The 21,922-nt window shown below is 48.8% G+C and overlaps 1 protein-coding gene across 3 annotated transcripts in view; it reads right to left on the bottom strand.

The window, feature by feature from the left end:
• Zbtb16 (zinc finger and BTB domain containing 16) overlaps positions 1–21,922 on the bottom strand; it is a 180,198-nt gene that overhangs the window by 75,299 nt on the left and 82,977 nt on the right. For all 3 annotated transcript variants that reach the window (XM_026392553.2, XM_026392557.2, XM_026392556.2), the window contains exon 3: positions 17,622–17,719. In XM_026392553.2, coding sequence (XP_026248338.1) covers positions 17,622–17,719 — 98 coding nt within the window. The remainder of the gene's footprint in view (positions 1–17,621; positions 17,720–21,922) is intronic.

Genomic DNA, 21,922 nt, shown 5'->3' with positions numbered 1-21,922 from the left:
TTTGGAGTTGTCAGTTACTTTAAGTTCATTCACACACACACACACACACACACACACACACACACACACACAGCCTGGAGGATTCTTCAAACCAAGGGAGCTGAGGTGGACCCGTGGCTTCCATTACCATTGCTCACTTGAGGATAGCTGGGAAAGAGGCCCCACCACCTGCCTCACCCATCACCACACCCACCACCCCATCTCAGACCCAACACCCAGGGGACTGCCACCCTCTCTCCCCCTTCCTCGGGCCCCTCAGTGGCACCTCGAGGTTGCCAGTCTCTCCAGGCCTGCTGTGGCTTTCAGAAAACAGAGCATGTCTATTTTTAGCCTTCTCAGCCTAATAATACTCCCCAACACCCATTCAGCTTAATCACTTTATTGAGGACAAGAAGCGGGCTCTCCAGTCCGAGTGCTTCTGATGTTAGGAAGTAGTAAAATGTTCAAACCGGTTAAAAATGACACTCATTGGCTTGCCTTTGGTGTTTCTGAAACCTTAATTGTGGCTCAGGCTGTGGATCTAAAGAACCTTGCAGGTTTCCGAGTCTGGCTGTCTCACCCCCTGCACCATAATTGAGGTGTTACATTACAACTGCAGCACTGACATTTCCAGGCTCAGAATTCAGAAGCCTGAAGGCGCCACACTTTTCCAAACAGAAATATTGCCTGTCATAATTAATGCCCATCTCTCCGCTGGGGGAAGAAACAAACGCCACTGGCCTTTTCTGGTTTGCCCTATGCAAAAGGTCCAGGTGGGGTGACTATTCCTAGCTGAAGCCCACAGCATTATTAAAGTGCTTTGATAACTAAAATGACATCGGATTGCTGCTTGAAAACAGAATGGTTTGTTTGGTGTAATTAGAGGACCTGTGAATTTGGTGTGTGCAGAAAATAGACTGTTGGCAGCTCTTCTACATGCACCTTTGAGACCGTGACTTCCAGAGCGTCAGGTGGGCATCTGCAGGCGTGCACTCTGTACCACGTGAACCGCAGGCTGGGAGAAGTGGGCAGCTTGGAAAGAGGCTGGAAACAACTTTGCCTCTGAGGTTAAGACCAGGGGCTTCCGGTCAGTTATCCCTGGAAGCACAGCCTGACCCTGCCTCTTTACTTGCTGGCTGATGCGGGGGCAAGTAAACACAGTTTCTGTCTGCAAACCGGACGTAATGAGAGTACCAGTTCGAGTGGGTCTTGTGAGGATCCAGGGAGATAATGGAGTAAAAGCACCTCACACCACAGGCCCTCAGTACACGTTAGCTGTCATTATCATTGTCATCTTTGTTCTCCTTCCTTCTACCATGTATTCCTGAGATAATAGCATCCATCATGACTCTTTGCGGGGGGGAAAGGAATCTGGGTATCAAAATAGTAACTGTAGCCAGTTCTGTGCAACCTCAAGACATCCTAGGGAGTGTGGTGGGAAACTCCTATGGACTCCCAGTGGTCACAAGAGTCTGTCCCAATCTAGGTGTTTTGAATGGATGACTTCTCAGGTCCCGTCAAGCTGAGCAAGCTACAGCTGGTCCTAGGCCTGGAAACTCACCTGGATGAGGCTCTGCGCATTACCAGGCAGCTTCCCTGTGCGCTCCTTCCCATCTCTTTCCTTCTCAGGCCGGTGCTTGAAGCACTTTCATAAACGTCCTGTTCTTCGGAAGGCAGAGGCGAATGCCTCATTAACTTTCCTAGCTAATTTTACCATTTAACCAAATACCACATTCCTTCCTTGATTCAGCCAGCCTCTGACTGTGACAAACTTATAACTGTGAGTTGGAAGAACCATTCAGCTCAGGCCAGAGACTGGAGGTAAAGGCCTGAACGCTACAGTGGGAGATCTGGAGAAGAGCAAAAAATAAAAGGCTCACATTTGCTTAACACGGCTCTGCACATGCCCCCAGAGCAGAATTCAAGTCTGTGCAGGGCTAAGAAGTGAGGCAAGAAAGTCAGGCTTGCCATGTGGTGTCAGAAAGATAGAGTGCTCTGGTGACAGTGACTCTTTCTGTCACTCAGAGGAGACAGGGGCTATATCAGGAAGCACAGTTACATGCTGTCCTCTGGGGGGGGGGTATGATTCAACTCTGATGGGCAGCAACAGAGGTGAGGTAGGGCCACCCAGAGGACATGCTCAGCTTGGCAATGCCCCAGGGTCCCTTCCAAAGGGCAGTGGAAGGTCCTTCTCAGCCTAGGCCTCACAAATGGTAGTTGTAGCCTCCTACCTCCTAGGATTCCAGGTAGAGGTGGTATCCAGTGGGAAGATGGCATATGTAAAGAAGCATCACCATCAAGAATCCTACAGGACACAAAAGACCCTAGGGGTTGTCCTCTTTATATCGGCTTGCACCTTGCCCACCCAGGTTGGACAGAACCCCATAGAGATAGAGGTATGCCAGCTCATGATCTGTAGCCAGGTCCTGCCCTCAGAGCTTAGGAAAGACTCTACCCTGAGTCCCCTTGCTTCCTGGTCAGCCCCAAAGCCCACACCTGTCCATCTGAGTCCTTGATTCCAGGAAGTATGACTCCAGACCCCAAACCCCAATCAAAGCAAAAATGGTCCCCAGCAGGGCTCTTTCAGATGTGCTGGGCTATTCAGGCAGTAATCCCCAAGGGACAGCTGCCTGCCCCAAAAATCTGGTCTCTGGGCCTTTGTCTATGCTGGGCTCATTTAAAGAAGACCCACAGAAGAAGATTCCAGCAAATCAAAAAGTCTCAGGGCGTCTCTCCTTACCTGGAGTTACCTTGTTACCCAAACGACTGTGGCCTTGCATAATTACTCCAACAAAATCAGCCGCCAATGAGCTCCCGTGCTCAATTAGCTTATAATAGTCAGCCAGAGAGCTTCGAGGTTTAATCCACCTACCCCAGAAGGCTTTTTATCCCAACTACCTAATGAAAAGTTTAGAACTTGATATTTTTTTTCTTCTTTTCTTTGGCAAGCAAAAAGAATTCCAATCAAAATGGGCCTGGCTGGGGGAGGGAGGAGAGAGCCCATTAGCTCCTGGGGAAAAGTCTAGAAGAGGTGTCTGTGCCAGGCTGAATCTCAGGAAGAGCCAACTCCCCACAGAAGCCCTTGGGCCTCCCTCTGTCCTCCTCTAGGGGACAGCCAGCCCACATCCACTAATGGCACACATAAGGTGTCCCCTTCATGGTCAAGGAAGAAGGCTGGGGCCCTGGGGACCTCAGCTATGACAATGCCCACAGTTGCTCCCCTCACTCCAGGGGGCTTGAGTCCTTGACTCACCAAGGGCAGCCCTCCAGTGCTGTTTTGTAGAGCTCTGGGCATTCATTACAAATTTTCAGTTCATCACATCCTAGATGAGAAACTTACCATTTTGGGGGGGCGGGGGTCTGTAACCAATTGTAAGCCTTGCTTTCCCTTGTGGGCTTGTGTGGTGGCTACCTCAAAATGGAGGGAATGCCTGAGGTGGCCATTTTCATTTTAAGGGGAAGTTTCTCCACCTGGGAGCCAGGAGGGTTATGTTTTTGGAGATCTCAGGACCCTTAGGTGCAAGAAACTGGGCCTCTGAAGATGGTTGTGAGCAGAGGAGGAAGAGGAGGAAAGATGTCCACCTGGGTAGTTCTAGGTCACAGAAGTTCTTGCTTCTTTTTTGCTCAGAAAAATAGGCATCTTCCACCGCAGAGCTCCTTCTGGACATCCCACCAGGAAAGCCCCCACCGAAATCCCACAAAACTCCTTCCTGAAGCCTTTCCTCATCTCCCTGGTCCGTGGAGATTCTCCCTTCTCGGAACTCCTCTGTGTGCCACTCGTCCCCTTGTGGGAACAGTGAGCTTCCTTGGCCAGGGGGCTCATGTCATCTTTCAGCCACCGTCAACAACTTGTGGGTAAGGATGGCAGCTTCAACTCTGCCCTTCTAGGCACTGCATGCCACTGGACCCCAGTTTGGTTGCTAACTGATGAACTAATTCAAGATCAATTTCCCCCCAAGAGAGCCATGTGTGTGACCCAGAAGAGTCACTGAAGTTTCTCCACTGCCCAACCTTTGCCATCTGGTTTCCTTTGGGCTGAGGGTTCACTTCCCAGAGAAGGTTCCTTCATCCCCAGAGTGTGCTAGGGAAGATGAGCTTGTCAGAGAACAGACATAACTAGCCTCCTGATGAGTGATCCGAAAGGTCAGGGAGGCCACCATCCCACCATCTTCCTGACAGATCACACTCCAAGATGCTAGCAGTCTACAGAGCCAGTAACTACCCAAGTGGTCCCAGCTCCCATATTTTTGGGCTGCAGCACAGGTCAGTTGCCCCTTCCACTCCCGATTCCAGGGTGCCTTTCCCAGGAGCAAAGCACCCAGCTGAGTGACCATGCAAGAGGGGCTACAGGCAACTCTGTCTTCCTGTCCCTCCTGCTGTGGGGCATAGTCCAGGTGAGGAAGAGCAGGGGGCATGATGTAGCCAAGCTCTCCCTAGGTGGGACAGCCACATACTGATCCACAGACCCTCCAACCATGCTCCCAGAGCCATCCTCCCCAGAGTCCTGCAAGTCAATACAGAGAAGTAATGGCCACAACTCAGCAACCACTGGACACATGCTGCTCTGGCAGAACAGGGAGAGGCTAATAAGCCAAACCTTCTCCTGGTGGCCAGGTGTGCTGGCTTGTGCTGTACGGTGCAGCTCCTGCCCCCAAACCCCTGGAGACATGACCTTCCTGATCTCAGCTCCCTGGTCTCTAAGACATTGGTTAGTTCTACAAACAGAAAAGCAGGAATTTAGACACTCAAAAAGTAGGAGGCCAGGGGCCAGGTACAGAAGTATATATACCAGAAAAGCAAGGGGGATAGGTAGGGAGAGAGATCTGGATTTGAATCCAGTCTGCAACCTCTGGCTGTCTGCTCTTAGGCAAGTTCATTCTTTAAGCCTTAGTGTCCTCATCTGCAAAATGGAGTTAGCATATTCACCTTCCAAGGCCAATGTCGGCTTAAGTGAGATGAGATGTACAGAACACCAATGCTCCAATGTGCCTGGAACGCAGCAGGTATTCAATAAATATCAAATGTCTTTCCTTCACCCCACCATCCATCCAGAGTCATTCATTTATTGGACAGATATTTACTGAGATCCCGCTATGATGTGGCTGTGGGGATGCAACAGAGCATGCTACTAATAAGGCCCCTGCCTCCCTTCCTGCCTCCTTATCCAGACTGCTGACTCCCAGGGCTAGAGGAAGCAAGGGAGCCCCTCAGCTCTATCCCTTTCCATTGACCCATTCACCCATTTATTTGTTCAAAAACAACTAAGTTATAATCACCAAGCGGGTTACTATGCTAGGTAGTATGTGAAACACAGAAATAAATCACATGTTTGCAAGAAGCCTAGAGTCTACTAGGTGAAAAAGGACAAGCACGTAAATACCTATTTAACAAAGAATGTGACAGCTGCCATAAGAGGGGGTAGATAAGCGGCTGAGGGTGATCAGGCGGGGACAGCCTCCTGTCCTGCCCAGACAGACGCATCCTCTGACTAAGCGGGCTGACTTTCAAAAGAGAAGAGAGAGGGACCACTCTGGCACTGTTCCGAGCATGGGAAACAGGCAGGATCTATTTAAAACATCTAGCGGCAGGTCAGAGCCTTTTCTGGCAACTCCCCAAACTTATACTTTCTGGAGCTGACCGGGTAACCTGGACAGAACCAGTGCTGTCCAAATCCTCCAGATTTGTAAAAAATTATCCGTGGTTGCTGGGATGATAAAGAATCTTGCCCTTCAAAGGAAGGGTCAGGGTTCAGAGAGAGAAGGGGCTGGCGGGGTGCTGGGGAAAAAGGGAAACGCCCCACAAATATGGACCAGGGCTCAGGGTAAAAAAAAAAAAAACCAGCAAAGGAAATTTATGCATTGTAGTTGCTTTACTACCCAATTAATTCAGTAATTTCAAAAACAATTTTATTTATGTTCCATTTACCACATCAAAAGTGGAAAAAATCCTACTGATGCTAAAATAATACCTCAAGGCATCTATTTTTAATCAGTTAAGAAAAATAAAAAGAGGAGGGGGGAGAGTTAAAGGGGAAAAAAAAAAAAAAAAGAACTAGCCCTGGTTTCTGTACAATCTCTCCCAGGCAGACCACCAACCCTCAGAGAGAGAGAAAGAGAGAAAGAACACAGCCAAGCCCTCTCTGAGAGCCTTCCTGGCTGCTGAAAACCGAGCTTGTCAAAAAAAACAAATCCATAATGGCCCGAGGCTCCTCTCCAATCTATTTTCTGCTCAGCTGGTTTTAAATGAAGTTATTATGAGTCATTAAAACACCCGCAAGCCAGTGGAAGTCAGCCAATTACAATTTTAAATTTAGCCTGTTCTCTGCCCCATTCTCTTGTTTTCTTCCTTTGCCCACAGAATGCTGCTGCTGTTATTTTTTTCCCTCCCTCCCTTTACCCAAAGTGGAAGAGACAGTTATGAAAATGCCTAGTACTGCATGGAATGCAGAATCATTCATATGAAACTCAAATTATTAAATTAAAAAAAAAATGCAAACTTCCGCCCCCTCCAAAGTCAACCGAGACTCTCCTCAGCCCACTAGATTCCTCGGAAACTCTGGTCTGGGCCCTAAAGGTCACGGGGCTATTTTTAAAATGAAAAGGTTCTTCACTGGGGTCTTATTGAGAACCGTTCACATCCATCACACATGATGGACATGCTCTTGGCTAAATGGCGGGGGTGGAGGGGGACCACCAACATCCAAGAATTAATAACAAACAATAAAGTTGCGACTCAAAAGTAGCAGGCTTTGCAATCAAGCATGAATGTCAATGGAAGTCACTAGATATGATGAGCTCATTTAGGTTTTTAAATCTTCAAGGTAATGGCCTGTGCGGGCCCATTACAGCAAAAGAACAATTTTGAATATTTCATGTAAACGCTTCTTCTCAGATCTTTTTTTTTTTTTTTTTCCTCACGCTTGCACATACAAACACCTGTGTGCACACACAGTGTTCTGACTAGAACTCATCCCCTTGTTTCTGGGAACATAACTGCAGCTTCTCCACAACCCCCAACAAGTAACTACTTTCCTACCCAAAGAACTGCTCCAGCCTACTGCTTCTACCCCATAACTGATAAGCTTGCAACTCCAACACAACAGACCCCCAAACCTCTACAGATGCTTCCCATCACCTCAGAGCTCCCCCCCAACACACTCCATTTTTGGATCTGAAATGGCCCCCCAAAGGTTGAATGTGAAAGGCTTAGTCCCCTGTGCTATAATGTTCACAGGTGGGACCCTTGGAAGATGACTGGATCCTGAGGTCCTAACCTCATCCATTTAATCCACCTATTGATAAATTCTTAATTTAATGGGCCATTGGGAGGTGGCAGAAACTTAGGGGGTGGGGCCTAGTTGAGGAAGTAGATGCTTGGGGACCTAAATGGAAGAGTATATCTTGTTCCTGACCCATCCCTTTCTCTGTCTGCTTTCTGACCATCATGAAATGAGCAGATTGTCTCCACCACCTGCTCTCTGCCACGATGTTCTGCCTCACCAGAACAACGAAGCCTAATGACCAAGGACTGAGACTTCTGAAACCATGAGCCATCATAATCGTTTTTCTTTTAAGTTGTTTATCTCAGGTATTTTGTCAGAGCAACAGAAAGATGATTAACACACACCCCATGACAGGATCAGTCCTCTGGCCATGCTAGATTTGGCAATTCTACTGCCCCAGGAAAGCAAAGGAACTAAAGCCACAGATCTAGGCAGAAGGAACACCTGTGATGGGGAGGAGGCCTTGTCATTTTCTCACTATTCACTGAAGGTCAGTATGGAGACCAGGATGCTGTTAGGGTTTTGTTGAATAAAAGAATATCCTGTTTGAGGTATCCCTAAAAAGCTCATATGTGAGACAATGCAAGAAGGTTCAGAGGAGAAATGATAGAGTCCTAAAAGTCTTAACCCAGTCAGTGAATTAATCCCCTGATAGGGAGTCACTGAGTGGTAACTGAAGTGGTAAGTTGTGGATGGAGGAGGTGGGAATTGGGGATGTGGCTCTGGAGTATATATTTGTATTTGGCAAGTGGAGCCTCTCTCTGCTTCCTGATCATGATGTGAGCCACGTCCCTCGGCCACACTCTTCTGCTATGATGTTTAGCCTCACCTTGAGCCCCGAGGAATGGAGTCAGACTTCTCTAGACTAAGACCTCTGAAACCCTGAGCCCTCAAAGAAACTTTTCATCCTTCTCAATTATTCTGGTCGGGTCCTTTAGTCAGAGCAGCGAAAAAGCTGACTAGAACAGATGTGACCATGTATATCCATCTCCCTGGTAGCTCTGGTTGAGTTGGACCTTAGGATCTGTTCTTACCAACCAGCCATATTGAGAAGACAGCATAGAGTATGAAGAAGCTTCCAGGCCCACTGTAACCAGCAACAGTTCACCAAAAGCAGGAAGAGGATTTGGGCCTGAACCAAAGGCCTGAAAACACATGCCTCATGATCTGAGGGTCCCCAGAGCTGGGCAGACGTCACCATTCTGTCCTCACCAGAGTGTCCTCACTCAGCTGCTTCATCTGATAAAACTGAAACTTCAGGTCTCTCCCTGGCATCAGTCCCTTCCCTGGAGGGGCTCTAACACTTACATTCAGAATCCTTTTCTGAGGGAGGACACCCAAAACCTGTAAAAACGTGTAAGCCTCGGGCCCACCAAACCCAGATCTTCCCTAGTAGTACAAACACTTTAGTTAAGGATATTCTTTTATTCCACCAATAGGTGCCCAAAACCCTCTCTGTGCCAGGCACTTTGCCGGGCCACGGATTTGTGAGGGTGAACAAATAGCAGGGTGTTTGGTAAGTTCTGTGCTCATATGCACAGCAGAGACCCTTGAGAGCAAGTCTTTACAGGATGGATTATGGGTAGCAATGTCCAGTAAGGGCCTTGCAAAGCCTAATCCTGATCATGTACTTGCCCATCCTCGGCTCACCTTAAAAAAAATATATATATATATCTAGAGACCAGGGAAAGCAGGAGCCATACCATAAAAGCCCCACTCTGGTCCCTGTGAGGCAAGGGACAACACCACAGCACATGAGTCCAGGTGCTGGACAGGTTCTCTGGTCACTCACTCAGGAAGCCTCACCAGGTCTCTGGGCCAGAGTACCATTTTGTTCCCCGCTCAGCTGCTGCCCAACTTCCAAACTAAGAAACACGGAGGAAGGGGAGAGACGGGAAGGAGACTGAGAGACAGACAGTCAGATAGCCTGACAGAAAGAAGGCCAACCAAGACTGATGGCGACAAAGACAGATGAAGACATAAGAAAGAAGACAGAAAATACACAGGAGTGTCAAGCAGAGGCTGAGGCTAACACAGACAGAAGGACAGTGACAAAGAGATGAAGTGAGATGAAAGGAGATTGGGGGAAATGGAAGGAGAGAAGAGCAAAGCTGAAAAATAAACACCTGCCACCCTGGAGACTCAGGAGAGAGCACGGAGAGTAACAGCACATAGTGTGATAGATGGGGAAGGCAGGCTCAGCCGTCAGAGGGCAAGAGCCTGGGGGCTGGGAGAGGGCAGCAGCGGGAGCCCCTGGGAGTCCTGGCAAGGTGCATGTCTGGGAAGCTAAAGGAAGGTGAGAAGCCCCCTGGAATCGAGACCACAGCAAAGCCCTGGGATCAATCCCAGGCAACATCCCTCCCTTATAACCCTGTTAGCCACTTATCCTCAGATAAAACCAAGGTCCAGTAGCCCAGGACTAGGCAGGAGGGAAGGAGCAAGCCAGAGGAAGGAGAATGCGAGAATAAACAGCAGACAGACAGATGTCCCAGCATCCACCCCTCGAGGGCACTGCACATTTCCTAACAGGAACGTCATCATCGCCTGTAAAATCATGTGGTGGTATGAAAGGGGGTGTGTGTGGGAGAAACCGCCCTATTTGGGGATAGAAAAATCACTGAGACACAGAAAGAGAGAGGGAGAGAGAAAGAGAAGAGAAGGAAGAAGGTTATTACATAATTTCCACTTTCTTTCCTCCACCCTTCAAGTAATGTTCTATCTGACAGGCTCCTCTCCGAGGGGGGAAAATGACAAATCCAATCCAAAATTCAACAGCCTGTGTTCTGTTCAGAGAGCACACAGTGTACTGTACAGCCCATAAAACTCCAAACAGCCTCCAGACACTGCCGCAATCGTCCTCCATCAAAACACTTTGTCTTGCATACAAAAATAAGATACAGCGCTGAACGGAATACAAAATCAGCCCATTACAGTACAGAGAGACTGCTACTTAGCAACGAGGGGGCTCTAAAGCCTCGATGCTCTACAGGAAGCAAAATCTGTCGAGCCTGTTGGGCAAATGATAAACATTAGCAGTATTAAAAAACACAAAAGCCATGTAAATGGATAGACATAATGTGGAAACGAATTTATAGAATAAATTGGGATGGGGGCTTGGGGGTGGGGGAGAAGCTGGGTGAGATCCAGAGGGGGAGATGGAACGGGCTTCCCGACCCCTGCTATGGCACCATATGGAGATCCAGACATGGGTACAGGGGTCTCTGAACCCCCTCTTCACAAGGGCTAAAGGTGAAGGGCTGGGAGAGAAGTGGTACAGCCTGTTCAAAACAATGACCTGCAAGGAACTTTCCAAACTTTCTCAGTTCGGGTGGACTGATGTGAAGTCCTGAGGGCCGAGGCACCCGGGCACTCCCACCTAGTGGCACCAGGGTGGACAGTTTGGGGGATGTATCTGCCCCGCGGCCAGCATCGCATGCTGCACCACCATGGAAACTGACACTCGCTGTAAACAAAATCCCTGGCAAAAAAAAAAAAAAAAAAACCATCCAGACAACAAAATCAAACACACCCCATCTGGGTTGGAAAATCAGTATATTTCATCAGGTAAAGGGGAAAAATACTCTGGCTGTGAATCAGCAGCAGGATTTCGGATCTCAGCCAAAACAGGAGCTAAAAAGCAAAACCATATTCTTCTGCTCTCAGTTGAGGCTCTTGAGGCAGAAAGCTAGAAGGGGCGGGGAGGCGGGGAGGGGGCAGTGAGGAAGGGGGAGGCTAGAAGGGGGCAGGCAAGAAATGTATTTTTCATCAGCCAGTGTATAATTTATAAACAGCATTAAACAGTTTTTGTTTTCTTTCTCCTCTCTCCCGTGTAGGGGCTTGGACCGCAGTCAAGCCTGCATTAATTTCTGCTTTGGGTACAGTGTGTTCTTGGAGGCGCATCTGCAAGCGATCATAAACTCTCTGGAATGCTGGCAGAACATCCAGACCTGCCGGCAGGCCAGTGACGACACCACTCTGGGAAAAAGTTCGGGAAGCAGGCCAAATTCAGAGTAGGGAGAGAGAGAAGTGTGTTCAAGAGCGAGCCGGGGGGAAAGTAGCTCCCTTCACCCTTTCCTCTCTGCAACCCCCGTGGCCCATGCAGACCAGAGGGCCAGCAGCCCAGCCCCTGAGCCACCTGCATCGAATCTTCTCTACCTTCTTAGCTCAACCACTCAGTGGTGCCCATCTCTAAAGGGCCGAGGAGAGTTCCTCTTTGGGAATCTCCTGGTTTTACCCTGATCTGAAAGCTAACCAGAAGAAGGGGAAGTTGACATCCATTGGAAAGAGATGGAGCAAATGGACTGGTTAAGGGTTTGTGTGTGCCTGGCACCCCCAAGCCTCTTGCTCTGAGCAGTACCTAGTCCAGAAAGAGAAGTGACAGGGAGGAAGAAGCTGCAAGGCGACAGGAACCAGGTCCAGAGAAGCCAGGGTTGGGACCCAACTTGCCTTTCCAATCCCTCACAGTCACAGGGGATTCACCATCCTACTTGCTTTCCCCGCCTCTCTGTCTTTAAGGAGAACTCTGAACCCAAAGCTAAACCCCAAAACAAGAGTCAGGGGGGGAAACCAGGTCAACCCACAGCACAGATCTTTACCATCTTTTTTTTTTTTTTTTCCTTCCACCTGATTGCAGCAGGGAAAAGCATAGGAAAGCCAATCTGGTTTCTGGTCCTGACCTCTCAGCACTTTTCCCCGTTGGCTGGTCCAGGTCTCAGATGATAAGGGCTGGTCACCCCATGCTCCCACTGGGGTCAGAAAGTCTATCATCCAAAGCCCACATACTTTCCCTGTGGCCCCTCTGGGGAGGAGCCTGGGCTCAGGGGAGATTTGTCAACTGGCACGACTCACGGTGCCCAAGGAAGGGAAAAGGCAGCAAGGAACTAGTTGAGGGGTCTGTCCCTCGAGATGGGCTGCGTGGACCTGGCCAGTGCAGGAGGACAGGCCTCCTAACACTGTGGCCACACACCAGCATGGACTGCCCGTCTTCACTTTCTCCTGGGGTCTCACACATCTGATAGCCTAGCCCAGTCAAACTCAAAAAGGCCAGCAGTCCCTTCTAGGAGAGGGGCGGGGGGGAGAAGTGTCACTCCCTTCTCAATCTTTCAGTGCTTTAAAGAAAAGTAGGACCCATTTTGCCATTCTGAGTGTTCTGTCATCTTGTCCCTCCTTTCTAACCCTGATCTGTCTTTGTCCAGTCTCTGCACCCGCAGTGGCCCTGCCCATCCCCACAGGTGGTCGGGCTCCTCCACCAAGTCCCTCCAGAAAGCTGCACTCGCCTTCTATTTAAGTTCTTCCACCCTCTGAATTTCTCCTACACCTCTTTCTTGGCACTTGTACACACGTTCTGTAGTCCATCCGATCTCTCCTACTGGACTTAGGCCCCCGAGGGCAGGGGTGCAATGGTATTCTTCCATTAGAGCTGAATACAGTCAGACATAGAGTTGGTGCTTCCTAAACACCCACTGGCTCCAAAAATGAATGGCACTCCCAGAACAGGACCAGGCCACCTCCACACCCAAACCCCTGGCAGGAAGCAGCCGAGTCCCAAACAGGCACAGTTCTAGGCGTGCTCTTGCAACCCTCTGGTGTGTTCAGCCAAACCGTGAGAAATACTACCTGATGGGAAGCCTGCCACTGGCCAACCTCAGAACCAACTGGAGCCACTACCTGGGTCTGTGGTCTCTACAGGGACATTCCAGAGCTAGGAATCACTTCTGTTACAACAGGAGAGGCAAAGAGGTGGGACCCAGCCCCACAAGGGGAGAGGCAGCAAAGGGTGGAGAAGGAGGCTTTGGAGTCATCCTGGGACACAGATGGGTAGGGTGGGGGACATTCTTCTGCTCACTGCCACAGTCCTACACCCAAGCTTCACCCGGCCACAGGGCCAGCTCTGGCATGCGGCAGAGGAAAGCTGCCTCTCTTCCCACCACCAGCCTCTTTCCCAATACTCAAACCTTCCGACCCCCCAAACCACCTCTGAGAATGCAGAGCCTGGACAGGTCATCCCATTAGCTATTGAGTTAGTTTACTGTTGGTTCAGTTTCAACTTATGGTTATCATCAGGTATATCTCATAAACACTTGATTAGTTAACGTATTCAAATCGAAATGAAAACTTCAATTACACTGAACATTCACTACTACCATTTAAAGTCTTAAAAAGGAAGAAGAAGAAGTAAGAGAGAAAAAAAGAAAGCAGTGCCTCTCAGAAGGGCCTCCTACAGGGCAAACTTCTAATTAAACAAATTGTCAATTTCAACACAATGAAAACTGATTTAGGAGTGTAAATTTAGTATTCCAGTCACTGGAAATAAGACCTCGCCTTGTCGATCTCCTACAGGCTGATTTCATCTGATAGGGAAACGGAGGAGGAAGACAAGGAGAGAAAGGGGGGAAAGATGCGGAGGAAAGGCAAGCCGAAGCCGTTTTTCTCCTTTCATAAATAACATCCCGGCGGAATTCAGCGTGGCCTCTTCTCCAGCATCGGAGAAACTCTTGCCTCCTCCTTCACCCCACCCCTACCAGATTAGAAAAAAAAAAAATTAATCGCGTATGATGACAACCTTGGCTCGGCACTCACTGTACATACTGTACCCACAAGTCTGGCTCGCAGCCAGGCCTGGCCCAGCGCCAGGACTACAATAACAAACACAGGCAGCTCTAGCCAAGAGGGGGTGGGGCAGCCAACACAGCCCGCGAGCAGGGAAGGGAGCCTGTGTGGCTGGGTTCTGCTAAGCACTCTGAAGCAAAAGCGCAGGGCTGGGGTGTGCCTGGGCAGGGGCAGCCACCAAGACCCCTACTCAGATCCCAGGCTCACTCCCCTACAGCATGCTCTTTGTAACAAAACAGTCCCTTAGGCTGGTTCTTCCAGGTTCTGCACTGCTGCTCCAAGCCTCGATCATCTTCTATAAAATGGGTCTGTGCTACAGATCCTGAGGGTCACTCACTGTCAGCTCCTCGCTGCGTGGAGCCTTCAAGACAGGGGAGAAAGGAAATCTCATGTCCTCTCAGTAAACATGTCTTCTAAAATAATAGGAGTTCTGTTGTTAGGCATCTGAGCGCTGGGATCAGAATGTATAAAATCACTAGTGGAATCTTTGAGAAAACCTGGCACTACCCAACAAGTCCAGGTCTCCACAGGTCCCCTCTCCCAGGGGTGGTCACTGTTCAACAGGGGCAACCAATTCAGGAAGGGGTCTAGCCTCACTAACCCTCTGTGCTCTCTGATTTTTAAGACATTCCAACACAGAGAGAGCATGCATGGCCACAGGAAGAAAAGACTAGAAATCTCAGGTTCTATAGGCCCTGAGCTATGTGCAGGGGTGAATTTAAACACGAGGATGACTCATCATACCTGCTCCATCACCAAATCCTCCTTTCAAGGGCACTGGCAAGTGACTCTCAGAGGGACACATCATTTGACCAATGAGGCAGGCACAGAAAGGCAAACAGGAAAGCAGGATTCAACTTCCAAAGCCTCTGGCACATCCAGATGGGGGCCTTGGAAGTGCTATCTCAGGAGGACTAGAGTGCACTTCCCCAGGGACCTGTCAGTCCTGGGGGGGGGGGGAGTGGATAGTGCCAAGTCACTATCTTGTGTAAACTGGGGGCACCAAACACACAGGAGAATATGAAATCAGCCACTATGGCACCCACTGGCACTGTGAACATGGGATTCAGAGCAGACAGCAGCTAATTCACATGGACTCTGCTGCCTTAAAGAGGGTTGAAATATGGGCCAGGGTCTCCTGGCCTCTCAGCCATGAAGAGTTCCTGTGTAGACGAAACCAGGCAGGAGATGGGAGTCTCCTTGAGTTGCTCATTGGTCTCCCAGGTTGCACTCACTCTTTCAACAGGTATTTTTTGATTCCAATAATGTGCTGGGCACTGCACTAGACATGATGGGGACTGATCCTGGGCCCAAGAAGATTACAATCCATTAAGGAGAGAGAGGAAGGGAAATCCTGCAATATTCCAGGCTTAGTGCTAAGGATGACACCCGAGCCCTACTTCCTAAAAAAGGAAAATTAGGATTAAATATTCTTATTTCACAATGAGGCTCAGGGTTGGAGAGTCCAACTCACACTCTCACGAACCCAAGATCATATTGTCAGGAGGTGGGTTCCCCAATTCCTTCCACCACATCACCCTGTCCCCACAGAGGGGAGATAAGGCAAGTCCATGATTAACTGTAACACAAAGAAGAAAGATTGTACACAAAGACAGCTCCAGATGAAGAAATATGGGCGCTCCGAATAAGGCGAAATTGCTTCTGGTTAGAAATGGGGGATGGCTGGGGATGGCATCATGAAAGGAACCTTGGAAAATCTGAGAAGATGGCAGACAGAATGGGGACAATGAAGACACAGGACTCAGAAAGCAAGGAACATGTGAAGTAACCCAACAAGAAGGTGAGTGTGTCTAGGGTACTGAACTCAAGGGAAGAGCAGCAAGAAAGGGTGCAGACTGCGGTGGAATTTCAGAGAAGGCAAGTGGGTTTTAACAATAGGTGAAAATGCATACTGTGCCTTAAAGTGTCCAGTGCCATACAGGTGTCTGGGGCAGGGAGCAAAAGAAACAGAAAACCCACATTTGGCTCTCAGGGTCAGGGGGAGATGGCCAACCTTGTTGGCAGACAGTTTATGAAACCATGCACTGAACCCTAAACAATGCACAAGCTGAAGGGAAGCTGAAGGTGTACATCATTAAAAGAGAAGAAAAGTGCCGGGTGCAGTGGTGCATGCCTGTAATCCCAGCGGCTCGGGAGGCTGAGATAGGAGAATTTCGAGTTCAAAGCCAGCCTCAGCAACAGCAAGGTGCAAAGCAACTTAGTGAGACTCTGTTTCTAAATAAAAAATACAAAATAGGGCTGGGAATGTGACTCAGTGGTCGAGTGCCGCTGAGTTCAATCCTTAGTTACCCCCGCTGCTCCCCCCACCCAAAAAAGAAGAAAAAATGGAGTGAGGAGGAAGGGGACAGACATGGGGACAGAATGGACATATGACATAGAGAGCTACCTGGGATGCTAAATCTCTGTGTCTGAAAGAGAGAAGAATGGGAGGCAAGAACGGGAGGCACTTTAGGAAGGACCATGAGGGCCAGGGAGAGAGGTCACATCCTACACAGGGCAGAGTCACATGGTGAGCTGAAGCAGAGCTACCAAAGAGCGCTTATACAACTGTATGCTTAGAGGGCCACAGGAAAAACAACACGCAGCCTGCCAGCCAGGCAGGAAGCTTCTGGAGTTAGGTGATAGCTTCAGAGGTAGGAAAGGGGAGGAAGGTGCACACAGAAGCCATTGATAGCAATTAAATACAAATTGCATACTGGGTTCTTGCTACGGATGCCTTTAACATACTTTCTGTCATCTAATCCTCAAAAAAAAAAAAAATGTGAGTTAGCAACACCTGCACTTGACAGATACAAAGCTGGATTTCACAAGATAAATCTGGCCACGGTCACACAGTTAGCACCTGTCATAAACAGGATTTGAACCTTCATCTGCTCAAGCCCAAAACTCATACTTATTTCACAAACACTAAACTGCCTGGGAAGTCAGTTGCTTCAGGCAATATGGAGAAAGATGAGGAAGAATTTGACAGAGATCAATATGTGGGAAGAGCAAGACCAAATAAGATAGCCCAATCAGCTCCCCTAAAAAGTGACCCCAAGTCTGAAAGCCAAGGTTACTACTACAGGGAAGAGTATGCTCAGGGCAGGGCAGGGGTGAAGCCTCTACAACTAAAGGCCAGTGTCCCCGAACCCAGAAGCCTCAGTGTCAAACCTGCAGGATCCTTCCCTCCTCTAGAACACCCAGGCACGAGGAATACCAGCAGCTTCTCTCCTTCTACGCCTCATGGGGCAGAGCAGCTTTGCCCAAACACCAGCAAAATTACCAGCAGCCACACAGCCGACCCCACTAGAATTGGATAAAATTAACTTGCAAAAGACAGCATGCTATAACTAGCTTTGTGTTCCAACCTTTCTATATCTATTTAATTAAAGGCTCCTGTATAATGTGAACCCAATAGTCAGATTCATTAGACAGCGAGAACCTAATTCCACAACTGTTTTGCTAATGAAACTGCAGTCTACTTTGGAAGGTACATCACACAGGGCATGGGTGCCAGTGATGCCCTGGGAACCCCAGGGAAGCACGAGGATGGGCTCATCCAATGTGCACACGGTCAGGTGGCTTTTCTGCTCCATGAACCTGGAAGGAGGATCCAAGGGACAAGGTGGACCAAGGTCTTGCCTGGCATCAGGGTCACCTGAGCCACAGAAGGCTCTGAGTTGGAGGTGAAGGTGGGCAGGAGGTAGTTGCCTATGCCCAAACGGGCTGTTAAGGCATCCTTGCCTACCTGAATGAGCCAGTAAGTGCATTCTCAGTCGCAAACTATCCAGGAACCGCTTTCCGCAGAGCTCACACCCGTACGTCTTCATCCCACTGTGCAGCTTCCTGTAGGGGAAAGGAAAAGACAGGTTGCTGCTGCTCTGGCTGGACAGAAGGCAGGCCCACCCCTACCTGGGGGGCTCTGAAGCCATCTCTCAGGCAGGTGAACAGGAAGAAGGAAGTGGAGGGCATGGCACTGATGGAGACTCATCCTTGGATCTTCCAGCTCCAAAACCCCACCCCGACCCCAGGCCAAGGCCTGCTGCCAATAATGCGCCCATTCCCAGTCTCAGCCAAGGATGGAAGAATAGGGTACTTCCTGCGGCTTGGTTCACTGTCACATTGACCAAGGGAACAAATCACACCTGATTCCAGAGGGTTAGGGAGGTAGTTCCCAGGACAGTCAGACAGACATGCTCACTGTTCAACCAGCATGGCTCATAAATGGAAGCGCACCGGCCTCTGCTTACCTCAGACTGAGCTGTTACCCTGCATGCACCTGGCTCCCTGCCCCCACTGCTAGACAGCAGGAGGGCTGCACCAGTAGCCTTTCTCTCTCCTTTGCCTAAACCCACTACAGTGACTGGCACAGAGGAGGCTAAGGCCCTGAATAAGCTTCTAAAGGAAATAATGTCTTTACAGACAGTCAGGGCTCCCAGATGTCCTCAGAACTATGGTGACCCCTAGAACACATTTTTTCCCCTAAGGACCAGCTTTAGAAGTGTCTTTCTTCTGTGTGTCTTTCCCCAACAGATAAAAGGGTTCCAACAGTAGTCATTTTGGGCTTTCCAAAGTACTTTTGCACATATTTTGCAGTACATTTTGCCACCATTATGATTCTGTGAAGTGGTTGGCCTGTGTTATCACCCATGCAAAGACAGAGGCACTGGTGACAACTGGTCACAGGCCCAACCTGCCACAGTTCCCTAATCCCACTTCCCACCTAGGGCCTTTCTTGACAGACCCCTTGCTCTATCATGAGGCAGCAATGGAGTCCAGAAGATACAAGGAACCCGATGGGCCAGCAAGCAGGGAGCTGAGTCTGGGGAGAGGCTCTGAGCTTCTGCCTGGCCCCAAAATGCTGACCTTCCTCCCATCCATACTCTGTTTCCAGGCACTTACTGCCACTGCCAGATCTGGGCTCTGGTCTCCACCCCTGCCCCTGTTTGTGCATCTTCCCTGCACTTTCCCCTCCAGAACAGGGCAGGCAGTGGCAGCCAGAGGTAGCATCTGTGGGTGGTAGGACAGTGCGGGGGTCCCTGGGAGCCAACAGCCTACTGCAATCAGAACGTTGAACTGTCAAGACCACAATAAAAGTCTGGACAGCTGATACTGATGTTAGATAAAACTTCATATGAGGATAGGGATATCATGCACTCAAGCAGGCAGTGCCCAAATTATGACAATGAAACTGAACTACCAACTTCCAAATCCTCAAATGAGAACCCAAAAGTGTACCAAAACCACTCCCCAGACTCAGTTCCCTGCTTGCTGGCCCATCGGGCTCCTTGGGTCTTCTGGACTCCATTGCTGGCTCATGATGGAGCAAGGGATCTGTCAGGAAAGGCCTTCGGTGGGAATTAGGATTGGGGAAGCATGGCAGGCTGGGCCTGTGACCTGTTGTCACCAGTGCCTCTGTCTTTGCTTGGGTGATAACACAGGCCAGCCAATTCACAGGTCTAGATGAGCCTCAGCCCATGGGCCGCTGTGGCATGAGGACAGCACACAATCCAATGTGTTCAGTCTCCTGAGGGTGATCACACACAGTTCTCTTCGCAGAACTCTTTCTCAATCGCGTTGTTTTGTTTGCTCATTTTCCCTTTATCCCCTTGCCAAAGACAAATGATTTCTCAATCACACACATGCGCACCCGCGTGCACACACACACACACACACACACACATACACACACACACACATTCACCCACATACACACCCCTCGGCCCTATATTATCTCATTCTTGGCCGCTGCTTATCCATCCAATTGAGAAATAACAGAACATTTGAACTGAACATTCTTAACTCTAGATATATTTCACAATATTCAGCACTGGGACTGGTCCTAATAGTGTTGGGGTGAAGCTTTTAAATACGTGTCCAGGTACGTGCGTGCAGGTGCATGTGTGTGAGCACATACACACATGATAGTGTAGCATTCCTGCCTCTTGTCTGGGCCTGATGGATGTTTGGTTTTTATAGGAGATGTTCTACAGGGTGGCAAAGGCTCTTTGTAAGTGGCTCTTCAGCTGAACTTCTCACACACAGTCCTGGTGACGTCTAGTGGATGACAACTTACGAGTTCCAGTTTATTTTCATCCTCTTCATTGGTAATTTGTTAGTTTCCAGAGGTGCCCACCTTTCACGGGTGGCTGTCAAGAGGAACAGACGGACCAACACCCACTTGGATTTACTTTCCAAAAGGAATCTACAGTGGCCAGTATTAACATTTGGGGAGCCACCACCAGCCAGGCTAACCTCCCCTCTTGGGCTCCTTTTTTTAAAAAAACTTTTTTTTTTCTTTTTTAGTTGTGAATGGACACAATACCTTTATTTAGTATTTTTTATGTGGTGCTAGGGATCAAACCCAGTGCCTCATATGTGCTAGCTAGGCAAGCGCTCTATCACTGAGCCACAACCCCAGTTCTCCTGTCTCTTCTTGAGAGCTCCAGATCAAGTCCTTCACCCTGATGAACACTCTTTCAGTAATACTTCTGGCCTTTTCCCTATATGCAAATGGATTTGCCTTGGAAATTGCTGCAAGTGTCTTTTCTTCCAGCGGCCAACTGGAGTGGCTTGGTGTGAAAGATGAAGCACCTTTGCCCTTTCCTTATAGAGATAGCAGGGCACAGGGAAGAATGCCCAGTGAGCAGCTAGAAGACCTAGATCCTCATCTTGACTCAGTCAAGATAGCTTGTTTCAAGACCTTGGACAAGTAGTGCTATCATAATCACTCCTCTTTTTCTCACCTGTAAATGGATGTGGATGATAGCTAAAATTTCAGGTGGAGACCAAATTTTATTATTCAAAAGTCTTACCCACATCCTTTTACCTTGCTTCCAAGAAGTCCCTCTCACAGGCACCATTATTCTTGCTGAGCCATGCTCCACTTGTCACCGCCCACTATGATGTTCTCTGACCCTCAGGCAGTCAGGCTAAGAGAGCCCAAGCAACCTGGACCCAACCTGGCAATCTATTCATTTAAAAACTTTCTAATCCAGATGGCCAGGGTTTCCTCTTTCACTCACTTGTTATTTGTTTTTCACTGAAAAAAAGCTCCCAGAACTCATCACAAGCCTTTCCTCTGAACATCTTTGCCACCATGCACTTCTAGCCTTCAGAGACGTAGATGTTGTCTTGTCCAATCCTCAGGGTGAGAACACTACCCTGGAACTCTGTCACTAACACAGTGCCCCACACAGGTTACCATGGGCAAATGTGGGATCCATGTCGTCCTTACCTAGGACAAGCTCACAGGTCTCACCCACTGGCAGGGAGATCCAGGCAAAGCACACAAAGTCCAAAAGACAAAAAGAAAACAACTTCTCAGCCTGCCTGGGAGTTCAACCTAGCCTGTTTACTCCCATCTTTACTTATTTTTCAGATACCAAGAAGAGTGTAGAGAAGTGGAAGCTTCTCCTGATTCAAAGAAAAATCAGTTATACTCCATGGATGTACAATATGTCCAGATGCACTCTACTGTCATGTATACTAAAAAGAACAACAACAAAAAGCAAATGGCAGAGAAGACTTGATTGCATTCACTGGGCCTGGTGACCAACAGACTTTATGACAGAGTCCACAGAGGAGCCAATGTGGATATAGAGTTCTGAGTGGTTTCTAGAACAAAAGTACAACTTTGTATGAACTTACGGTCATCCCTCTTTAGAACACAACCTCCCCAAACCACCACCACCACACTATCTATGCAGGGGCATTTAGATCAAAATAGAAATTCTGTCCACCCTCTTCCTCCTCATCATACGCTTGAGTCCTGTCTTTTCACAAGGTATGACTGCTTAGGACCATCTGAAGTCATCAACCTCCACTATGCACAGGGAAGGACATCTAGGGATAGTTTTACACTTTGCTGTGTACTTCTCTGGTTGATGTTGACGTTTCTATATTCTGTTCTCTGAGAAAAAAGCCACATGGCTGACCACCACCTTGAAAGTAACTTGGTTCTAGCAGAGCCCAAGCATTTGACCCCATCCCCATACGCAGTGGAGGATCCATCTCCCCCCATATGCTTCAAGTCCCCACTATTTATTC

Source organism: Urocitellus parryii, chromosome 4 (assembly GCF_045843805.1).
Source record: "Urocitellus parryii isolate mUroPar1 chromosome 4, mUroPar1.hap1, whole genome shotgun sequence".
Lineage (NCBI taxonomy): Eukaryota > Metazoa > Chordata > Mammalia > Rodentia > Sciuridae > Urocitellus > Urocitellus parryii.
This window is presented reverse-complemented; position numbering and strand designations above follow the sequence as displayed.